Raw genomic sequence first — 11,314 nt, 5'->3', positions numbered from 1 at the left:
CTAACTGCTGACGTTCGCATGCTATGCTAGCCAGCCAACTGGTTGCCAGAAGATACTGACCATAACGTTATGCTTGTTTACACTGAGCTGCACTGGGGTCGGAAAGCATTCATGGTTACATTAAGACACCTTTGAGCCGGCGTGAGATATTTGTCGGAAAACGTACCTCGATGAAGGGATGGGATATGCCAGTGACACTGTACTCCAAATTGTACTATTACCCACAATGATACATTGAGAAGATTGAACCACTGCTCGTTTTATTGGCTTCATGCCAGCTAGCAGCAGCCGCAGCAATCGATCGAAGCCATTTTGGAATTGTAGTGTCAGGCAATTAGCTCCTTTTGATGTTCAACATGTGCCATTCCATAATGGCTACTGCCAACTAGCCTGAGGACGAAAATAGTATTTAAATCTTCTCGGTGGAGCAGTGTGGATAAAGGTCCAATTTGGTGAACAGTGGCATATCCTATCCCTGCATTAAGGTAAGTTTTCCGACCCATATCTTTTGCCGGCGCCACGGTGTCTTAATGAAACTAACCATGATTGCGTTCCGACCCCATTGCCGCTCAGTGCAAGAAAGTGTAAAGGTGGGGTCGGAATGTCGAGTGTCAGACACACTGGTTTATTTAGAAACTAGTTAACCCTTCTGTCTGAATTAAGCAGCCGACAGTGTGATAACACTATGTGGACATGTCTCCGATGAAACAGGAGAGCATGTCTACTCTCATCGACAGGACGATGAGGATGAGGAGGGAGGAGCAGGCGCGCCAGGTGGTCCTCGCCTGGGCAGTCCTCAATGTGTCGCTAGCTGGCATGATCTACACAGAGATGTAGGTTGTGTTTTCTTGTCAATGGCTGACTCGCATGATTAGTAGCCTGTTGCAGATGCCTAACTAGAAGCAAGTGGTGCCAATGCCTCTCACAGTAATATGTACATTGTCCTCTCAGGTCAGGGAAACTGCTGAGACTGTACTTTAGCATCTCTTACTGGCCTATCTGGTACATAGGTGAGTGCTCTGGTTGCTGTGGAAAGAAGTTAAACATTGTTTTGGGAGGGAATGCCCAGGTGTGGCACTGATGCACACTGGTTACAGATGAGCAATAACTTGTCATTCATATTATCTCTCCTTCCTTTTCCTTTCCCACAGAGCTGGCCTTCGCCTCAGTCTTCAGCCTCAACGCCCTGTTTGACTTCTGGAAGTACTTCAAGTACACCATGGCCCCCTCTACCATCGCTGTTACTCCTGAACAGCACCGCCTTCTTGGCCTCAGAAACTCAGGTGAGTCATTGGCTGCAGAGTGGTTAAGGTGACCGTGTTGTACGTGTTTTGATGTATATTCTATGAACCCCAAATGTAGTCTATCCCTCTTGTACGTTTGTCTTTTTAAACTGCCCAAATCAATGAATACTATGTTTGTCTTCATCTCTACTCAGGTATCCAGGCATCACCCCCGCTGAAGCAAGAAAAGCAGGAGGCTCAAGCCCCGGCTCAGTCGTCACCCCTCCAGGGTCAGAGTGTGCTCAGTTTCAGTCCCTCCAGGCCGGCCAGCACCAGCCCCAAGTTCTCCCCCAGCTGTGTTCCCGGATACAGCCCCCTATTGAGCAGCCCGTCCACCCCGGGCGGCGGGGGACACTTCTCCCCCTCCCTGGCCTTTGGGAAGGTCTGTCAGACTCTCAATGCTCTTTATTATCTAGCTATCAATCTGATGCATTTGTGTTGGGTGTCTGTCAATTAATCTGGTACTGTAACCAAGGCACTATTTAGCTACCATTATCCTTTCACGTTTCCTGTGTTGTGGCTATCACTTTTTGGTTTTCCTTGTCATGTCTGAAATCTACTGGCATGAATTCAGGGAGATGCTTTCCCATTTGTAACAGCTTTCTGTTGATTTCAGTTGAACTTCAGCCCCCTCATCCTACCCCAGCAGCATTGGCCCAGTGGATGGCACCAGCCTGAGGGCACGCTACCGCACCTCTCCCTCCGTGTTCAACTCCCCCGGGGGCAAGGAGGACTACATGGAGTCCCTGAAGACCCTGGACAGGTTCCTCCGCACCGAGGAGGAGAAGAGCCACCGCAGTCAGTTAGGTAAGAGTCTGACGATGTAGCTTAGGCCTGGCCTTATTACCATTTTCACTATGCAGTACTACTAGTGAAACTCTTCTAGATAAAAAAAATATATATATTAACTGACCATAGCTCGCTTGATGAAGAGCTGTCAATCCCAATGTGACTTTCTTGGTTAAATAAAGTTTTTTTTTTTTTTTTTTTTTTTTTTTTTTCACCTTTATTTAACCAGGTAGGCTAGTTGAGAACAAGTTCTCATTTGCAACTGCGACCTGGCCAAGATAAAGCATAGCAGTGTGAACAGACAACACAGAGTTACACATGGAGTAAACAATTAACAAGTCAATAACATAGTAGAAAAAAAAGGATAACAAATTATAATGAACTCCAACTGAGCTTTTGTCTCAACTGTGAAGAGCATTATTGTAATATCCTGTATGCATCCTTTGACTGTTTCTCAGGGAGCCCAGAGTCTGTGTCACCCTCCCACAGCCCGACGTTCTGGAACTATAGCCGCTCGGTGGGGGATTACGCCCAGAGTCTGCGGAAGTTCCAGTACCAGCCGGCCTGCCGTTCCCAGGCCCCCTCAGCCAGCAAGGACGAGACAGACCTGGGCTCCAAACAGGCTGCAGAGGAGGTTCGAGGGATCAATCAATCGATTCATCAATAAAATAACTATTCTTTATTATACCAGAGGGGAATTGGTTTTCCAAGCATGAATACACATTCTCCTGTAACCGTTCTTTTTGATCTGCAGGTTTGGGCCAGAATCACAACCAGTCGTCTCGTGGTGGACAGCATAGACAGCTGGACGGCCAAGCTCAGAAATGTAAGACAATATAACAAGCTTAGAAGTAACATTGAAGCTCTGGTAAAATCTGAAATGTAGTGTGAAAAAGTGGTTGATACGCGTGTAGTTTCTCTTTCTTTCAGTGGATAAATGACACCATTCTAGTGCCACTTGTGAAGGAGATGGACTCAGTAAATGGCCAGCTAAGGAGAATGGGCTGCTCTGAGCTCCAGATTGGAGGTATTTACTGCCCATATGCAATGGGGCAAAATGGGAAATGTAGTTTACGCCGACCCAGTTATACTTACCCAGTCTGTCGCCCTATTCAACAGAAGCCAGTATAGCCAGTCTAAAACAGGCTGCTGTTTTGAAGGCTTCGGTCATCCCCACCATGCCTGCTATTGTGCAGTACCTGGACATCACCCCTAATCAAGAGTATCTAGTGGAGAGGATCAAAGGTAGGCCTATGAGAGGTTACGTTTTGACTCCTTGCTTATTGACTGTGCTATATTCCTGTCATATACTATATGTGTCCACAACTGAGGGTCCAATACATTAGAGCCAAAGCAGCTAAGATTCTAGAGAGATTTGAGTCCAAGGTCAGAAGACTTGATGAAAGCAGATATTGACATATCATTGACACTGTTTGTTTCCCCTTGTCAGAGCTGGCCCATAGTGGCTGCATGAGTTCTTTCCGCTGGAACAGGGGCGGGGATCTCAAAGCCAGGAAGTGGGACACAGACCTTCCTTCAGACTGTGCTGTGAGTCTCATGCATCTCCCCTAGTCTCGACCAAAAAAAAGTAGTCATCTACTACATGGTTGAATTTCAAATACGTGTTGTGTTTTCTCTATTAGATCCTCATGCATGTGCTGTGCACATACCTGGACTCCCGCCTCCCGCCTCACCCCAAGTACCCCGATGGAAAGACCTTCACCTCGCAGCACTTCACCCAGACGCCAGACAAACCTGGTAAGGCCGAGCAGCACAACACACACAGAATGGACATGGTTCTTCTTCTATTCTTTACTGATACCCTGTTCTTGTTTCTTAAGTAGACGTGACGAATGAAAACCTCTTCTGCGTTCACCAAAGTAGTACCAATCCCCCGCACTACCAACTTATCTACCAGGGCCATGTCTACAGCCTGCCCAAGGTAAGAACCAAATCTCTGCCTCTTTTGTCCCGATGGCCTTTTTGGACATGGCTCAGTGAGTGAGATGTATCTGTTAAAAACCACATGTGCTCCATTCATTCGAGTCCCCTCTGATTGTGCTCCCAGGGAAGGAACAACCTGTTCCACACAGTTCTCATGTTCCTCTTCGTCATCAAAACCAAGGAGTCTGGGATGCTGGGGTGAGTACTCCCAATTATTCCACTGTATAACTAACATTGGGTGGCAGGTAGCCTAGTGATGAGTGTTGGACCAGTAACCGAAAAGTTGCTAGATCGAATCCCCGAGCTGACACGGTAGAAATCTGTCGTTCTGCCCCTGAACAAGGCAGTTAACCAACTGTTCCTAGGCCGTAATTGTAAATAATAATTTGTTCTTAACTGACTTGCCAAGTGAAATAAAATAAAAATCTGCATTTAAACTTCCCAGGCCAGGGTGCCATCACTGACTCCAGATGGGCACTGTAATCAGCTCTTTGTGATAATATGCCACTTTAATAAAGTAAAACTTGTCAAGACCACATTGGCAATCAATCTCTATGTAAAACATTTGTGTTTATTGCACATAAGTTGTACTCGTCTGTCTTTTTACAGGAGAGTAAATCTGGGCCTTTCAGGCGTGAACATCCTGTGGATATTTGGGGACTGATGCAATCTCTCCCTTCTTGAGCATTTCACAGCAGTGTCACAGAGGATGTTAGAGGGCAAATACTTCCTCAAATATTTTGTCACCTCAAGGTTTGTTTGTGAAACAATACATCGTAGCTTCTGATAACAACAATATTCTGTAGATGTTAGTTACCATAACTGTCCTCAGATCTAGGTTCATAAGGAAGCACTTATGAGAGTAACATTTTGTTGTACATTTGTTGAGTCATTTTTCTGAGAAACAGCAGACCACATTTTTCACTTGAAAGTAGCTATTGTCATTTGTGACATTTTTAAATCAAATTATTACAAAGACCATGACTTAGTTTGATATTATGTTGCATCAAAAACAACAGTACTGTATTTTAACCCGAGACATCCACAATTTACTTGCTTTATTTGAAATATTCTGTGAATGTATCAGGATAGTGTCCTTGTAAATAGTATACCATTGGGTTGAACCCTCCTGGCTTGAATGTATGTCAGTGAGTTTTTCTTTTTGTATGAATTGTTTGAGAGAGCTTGAATATTGCAGTTAGGATGCTTGAGTTCTTCCTTTTTTGATGAATGACAGGGTTTGGAGTGGTAGAAAGTTACCTGCGTACGAATGCATGGCTTTGTTTACCAGGGCTGCAGTTACTTGCATTGGCATGCATATTATATCTATTCTAACTAGACGTTTGTTCTATGGTTCAAATGCTTGATAGATACAAAGCCATGCACATGGTATGCCTTTTTAGAATGTCAATATTATGGAAGGTTCCAAGTAAATTGCTGTTATTTTTATTACCAAAGACTTTACTTGGAGAATTATGATGTATAGTGGTCAAAGAGGTGTCTTTTTATGATAGGTTGTGAGAATGTCATTTATTTTGATAAAAAAAGAAAAAAAAAGAAGCTAATTCAAAGATGGTAACAGGCTGCATGGACTTGTATGGGCTCATGGGGCAACTCCAATGCACTCCAACCCCCCTCATTCAATCAAATTTGAATTGTTTATACTGATGTGGTTTTCAATTGAGACATGGAAATAAACATAATTGAATGAGTTCATCTGTCTGTGGTTGAAAACATTTATGTTTCCATATATTTTTATTAGTTACTCTTTAGTCCTTACTTTGTTATCAATGTGACTAGATTTAGGTGCAGAGCTCTACATTACCAGAACCCACCCCATGGTGGCAGTATTTATTTGCTCCCAGAACCCATTTTCTCTAGATTGACCTCATGAAATGTCAAATCAAATTGTATATGTCTCATGTGCCGAACACACCAGGTGTTACCGTTGTAACCGTGAAACGCGTGCTTGTAAGCATTAACCAATAATGCAGTTAAGAAAATATTCACAAAATAAACTAAAGTTAAAGAATTATAAGCCACACATTAAATTAGCAATATGGCTATATACAGATGTGCAGAGGGGGTTGTCAAATGAAAGGATGTAAGCAACCATTTCCAAGTGTTCCACTAATGAAATATTAATATTTTTCAGATGGCATTGTACAATGCGATGCAGAACTTGAAAGGCTTCAATTTACAAACATTTGCATTGCGTTCATATCAGAATACAGCATCATTGTAAATAGTTAAAATAAAGGTTAAATACATTAAAATAATATTTTGTCACTGGTGCGTTTACTTTGTATTCTTGCTTAGAGGAATACACGTGAGACATCTTCAAATGTCTTTATGAATGATCATACTGTTTTTTTCCCCAGTCGTCAATGTGGTTTGGATACAAGACTTGAATCAAATGTAAAATGTCATCCCTCACATAAGTAACTGTTTAAGTACTGCACTGTATAGTTCCCGTTAAATACAAACGTAATCTACCATAATGCATTTGAAAATGTAATACTTACTGGGAGATGTAGTTCTGTAGTGTTTTCTGTCAAATTATTTGATAAGGCTCGGGGTTAAAGTCATTTTATGTAGCTAGTCTATTTCTTTTATTTTTTATTTTGATAGTATCATTAATAGTGCTTGTCTGGCATTGATCATTTTAATATTTCCACTAAATGTTTATTGAGAGTCTTGAAAACGACGAAGACCACAATGCCTTGCTTTTAATCAGTACTCCGCCGCTCACAATCCGTCGCCTTGTTATGTGTTGGGAAAAGGACTTCGCGAAATAGCAGCGATGTCAGTCCAGGTTTTGGCAACGAAAATGGCCGAGGTCGAATTAAAAGACGTCCCCTGCAAAGAATTTACACCCGAATCGCCTCTGACACCAAAGGCAGATGACAAAGGGATGGTTGAAAACGAACCAAAAGCTACTTCGGCTACTACCCCAACGATGGAGCCGATGGTAAAAACCGGGGACACGAGTCCTGGTTTTCTCACCCCGAACACTAAGATGCCGCAGGCGTCCGCGATGAAACGGACAGATCCCCAACAAAACGGTGGAGAAGCTTTCGTAAATCGCGACGGTACGGTGGCAGAGGCCCCAAGATTGAAAAAGGTGAGGGCGAACGTAAATGGGATGTTGGTATTTTATTGTGGTATTCTGCTCCAGGCAGATGCGAGGTTTGTGTTTTGTTTGCAATGCTAACTAGCTAGCCAGCAAGCTAGAAACCTGGCATTGTGTGACGATGGCTGTAGCTTTAAGCGAGTAATAAAAAGCACTTTTGCTGTTACCTGACTAGTCTTGTTCGCTAGTCAGACAAGTCGTTTTTTAAAATAAAATCGTATCAGCAAGCAACGGCAACATATTTTAAAGGATATTGTGTTCATGGGCGCAGCCACAGACCCTAGCAAATTGCTGTCTAAACTTACCCACTAACTATAATTTAACGTTAACGATGCGCTGTCGTGGCGCTGTGAGATGCCGATGTTGGAACAACTACGTGTAGCTAAACTAGCAATGAAGCTGTGAACAAAGTAGCTGGTCCAGATTGAACTTTTATGGCATCTGCATTCTACCTGGTGATGGTTTTGTTAACGGGTTTCAAGTCTCACTCACGCCATGTCACAATTTTGTCCTGACGACGTAATAATGTGATGTCCACACATGTTCATCAAAATGTTGGTTTTTGTAACCCTATTGTAGCTCATTGACATTTGACACACATTTACGACCATGACAATACAACTAAAATAGCATCAGTCAAATCGTGGTCATGGTAGTCAAATGCATTCAACCAAGACTGTTGGAAGAAGTGATTTTAAATGCTGTTGTGAGATGATCTGAATTTGCATGGGGTGCTCAGCTGTAGAGCACAGCAGTGGTGTGTGTGATCAGGAAGGAAGCAGCGTTCTGGTGGGTAGCTAGGCTACATCACTTTATCAATGACTTATTTTGCCACCGCTCCAGTTTAACCTCACCACAACAGTAGCAGACTCCTCTGACGGGTCTGTCACACCTTTGTCACCTATTTCTTGTCTCGTTCAGCCTGGCAATAGGATCACATAGACTACTTAAGGGAGTTTCCATCATTCAGGCTTACTCTGCTAGGCTCTCCTGTGGCTATACATCACCAGAAGATTTAGGCCTGTGTGTGTTCTGTATCAACACCTCTCCCTCAGGACGAGGTTGGCAAAGCTCTCAGCTCACTCGTCAATTAATCTTATCTCGTCAGCCTCATGGAAAGTTCTGATCTGAAGAGAATAATGGGGATCAAGGTTCAAGGAAAAGTAGAACTTCTCTGATAAGTAGTTCCTTGAAAAGACTGGTGTCGACTAGGCCTAAGAAGTCTCACCATAAATGGTTGTTTAGGATTTATGGCCTGTGCTCACTGTCATAAAGCTATTAATCAAAGGTGTTCAAATCAATCTTGTGTAAGGCAGTTCATGTGCAGGTGGCAATTAAATGATGTCCTCTCTTCAGGATATAAAGTAGGGTCATAACTGGGTATACAACATTACAGCATATGCATACTTTTGTGTCCATGTTTGTGCAGACCCTCCCTAAAGCATAGATTGGTTTATAGCAATGATGTACAGTCGTATGAAAAAGTTTGGGCACCCCTGACAATTTCCATGATTTCCATTTATAAATAATTGGGTGTTTGGATCAGCAATTTCATTTTGATCTATCAAATAACTGATGGACAATATTTCAGTAGTGAAATGAGGTTTATTGGATTAACAGAAAATGTGCAATATGCATCAAAACAAAATTAGATGGGTGCATAAATTTGGGCACCCCAATAGAAAAATCACATCAATATTTAGTAGAGCCTCCTTTTGCTAAAATAACATCCTCTAGACGCTTCCCATAGCCTCTAATTAGTGTCTGCATTCTGGATGAAGGTATTTTGGACCATTCCTCCTTACAAAACATCTCCAGTTAGGTTTCATGGTTGCCGAGCATCGACAGCCCACTTCAAATCATCCCACAGATTCTCAATGATATTCAGGTCTGGGGACTGGGATGGCCATTCCAGAATCATCCCACAGATTCTCAATGATATTCAGGTCTGGGGACTGAGATGGCCATTCCAGAATCATCCCACAGATTCTCAATGATATTCAGGTCTGGGGACTGGGATGGCCATTCCAGAATCATCCCACAGATTCTCAATGATATTCAGGTCTGGGGACTGGGATGGCCATTCCAGATCATTGTACGTGTTCCTCTGCATAAATGCCCGGGTAGATTTTGAGCAGTGTTTTGGGTCGTTGTCTTGTTGAAATCTCCAGCCCCGGCGTAACTTTGACTGATTCTTCAACATTATTCCCAAGAATCTGCTGATATTGAGTGGAATCCATGCGACCCTAAACTTTAACGAGATTCCCAGTACCGGCACTGGCCACACAGCACGATGGAACCCCCACCAAATTTTACTGTGGGTACAAGTGTTTTTCTTGGAACGCTGTGCTCTTTTGCCGCCATGTATAACGTCCCTTGTTATGACCAAATAACTCAATCTTTGTTTCATCAGTCCACAGCACCTTATTCCAAAATGAAGCTGGCTTGTCCAAATGTGCGTTTGCATACCTCAAGCGACTCTGTTTGTGACGTGTATGCAGAAAAGGCTTCTTCCGCATCACTCTCCCATACAGCTTCTCCTTGTGCAAAGTGCGCTGAATTGTCGAACGATGCACAGTGACACCATCTGCAGCAAGATGATGTTGTAGGTCTTTGGAGGTGGTCTGTGGGCTGTTTTTGACCGTTCTCACCATCCTTCGCCTTTGCCTCTCCGATATTTTACTTGGCCTGCCACTTCTGGCCTTAACAAGAACTGTGCCTGTGGTCTTCCATTTCCTCACTATGCTCCTCACAGTGGGCACTGACAGCTTAAATCTCTGCGATAGCTTTTTGTAGCCTTCCTCTGAACCAGAATGTTGAACAATCTTTGTTTTCAGGTCATTTGAGAGTTGTTTTGAGGCCCCCATGTTGCCACTCTTCAGGGGAGAGTCAAAGAGAACAACAACTTGCAACTGGCCTTAAATACCTTTTCTCATGATTGGATGCACTTTTCTATGAAGTTCAAGGCTTAATGAGCTCACCAAACCAATTGTGTGTTCCAATTCATCAGTGCTAAGTAGTCAAAGGTATTCAAATCAACAGAATGACAAACTTTTTCATACGACTGTAATTCCTTGTCCCCAAATAGGCAACAGATCTGACAAAACACCCTCCCACTATTCTGCCACCAACCCAGTGACTATGAACACAGGACTGGAAAATAGCAGTCACACAGCGAGCGAGAGAGGGAGGGAAAGTGGACTGGCTTATGACAGATGGTCCATCAGCCTTCTGTGTCCGATAAGAACAGCAGGACCAGGAACCCTACGAGCAGCAGGGAGAGGAGGCTGCTGCGGCATGGCATCTGGCTCGTTGTGGTGACCTGTCCTTAAAGGGACCACCGGCAATACCCTTTATGTGAATATTTAGTGCCATCCGCCATGGCACAGATTCCGTATTATGTTTTATACATGAAGTGAGCTACTTAGACTGCATCATGAACATCAAAATCATTTTCGGAAGGGGAAAACATATTTGTACCGGCCAATAAACTTGTTTTGTGTCCTCTCGCTTCACAATCATCTAAGTAGCCATGCATTGGAGCAGGAACGTGCATGCAAAGTTTTAGGCCTATTTATAGGCTGAATGCATGTGTGTGCTTTTATATATGGTTATATAGGCTGCGTCTGTTGAATCCCTCAGTGCAGAAAGGGCAGTGAGATGGAGAGCAGCAGTAGAGCTGATGGTATGTGGCATGGGCGGCTGGTTCTAATCCATGCCTTACCATGTCACCACATGGGGGATTAAGCAGCTTGCCTCCCACTCTAGGTGGGCAGATGTTAGCCTTTGGACCGGCTGAGTGATTCGCGTAACCCCCCCCCCCCCAACGGACTCTGCCAACCTATCATGATGTTCCTGGAAGGAGCAGGGAAATATACGCTGCCCCTGCCAGGAAGAATGGATTAGCAGCGGTAGGTTTCAGCTTTCGGCGCCATGTGTGGCTAAGACTGCTGCTAATGAACGTTCCCGTCCTCGCCGTCATGCACACACACAAGCAGTGCCCAGTTACAGGTGCTGACGACTGCCACGGGTAGGTGCTGACGACTGCCACGGGTAGGTGCTGACGACTGCCACGGATTACATGGTCAATCTCCCTGGTCACCCGCTGCCCTGCTCTCTGACCCAAGGAAAAGGTCCCCCAGCATCATAAGGTATTTTCATTCAA

General features: G+C 43.9%; 2 protein-coding genes across 5 annotated transcripts in view; both read left to right on the top strand.

Moving 5' to 3' along the window:
- The first annotated feature begins 498 nt into the window (after nt 1-498).
- Nucleotides 499-5,732, top strand: LOC115106936 (transmembrane protein 209). Its single transcript, XM_065008164.1, is given in 14 exon segments — nt 499-833; nt 952-1,010; nt 1,152-1,283; nt 1,439-1,665; nt 1,883-2,090; nt 2,531-2,706; nt 2,827-2,898; nt 3,003-3,099; nt 3,192-3,317; nt 3,523-3,620; nt 3,716-3,830; nt 3,917-4,014; nt 4,141-4,214; nt 4,626-5,732. Coding segments are annotated over 14 exon segments (1,677 nt in total). The 5' UTR covers nt 499-693; the 3' UTR covers nt 4,681-5,732.
- Nucleotides 5,733-6,751: 1,019 nt separating this feature from the next.
- Nucleotides 6,752-11,314, top strand: part of LOC115106934 (putative adenosylhomocysteinase 3) — a 46,616-nt gene continuing 42,053 nt past the window's right edge. For 2 of the 4 annotated variants that reach the window (XM_029630156.2, XM_029630158.1), the window contains exon 1: nt 6,753-7,140. In XM_029630156.2, coding sequence (XP_029486016.1) covers nt 6,820-7,140 — 321 coding nt within the window. In that variant the 5' untranslated portion in view covers nt 6,753-6,819. Of the gene's footprint in view, nt 7,141-11,314 lie in introns of all 4 variants that reach the window. The other 2 variants (XM_029630157.1, XM_065008159.1) reach the window with 2 other exon arrangements.

This window comes from Oncorhynchus nerka, linkage group LG23, assembly GCF_034236695.1.
Source record: "Oncorhynchus nerka isolate Pitt River linkage group LG23, Oner_Uvic_2.0, whole genome shotgun sequence".
Lineage (NCBI taxonomy): Eukaryota > Metazoa > Chordata > Actinopteri > Salmoniformes > Salmonidae > Oncorhynchus > Oncorhynchus nerka.
This window is presented reverse-complemented; position numbering and strand designations above follow the sequence as displayed.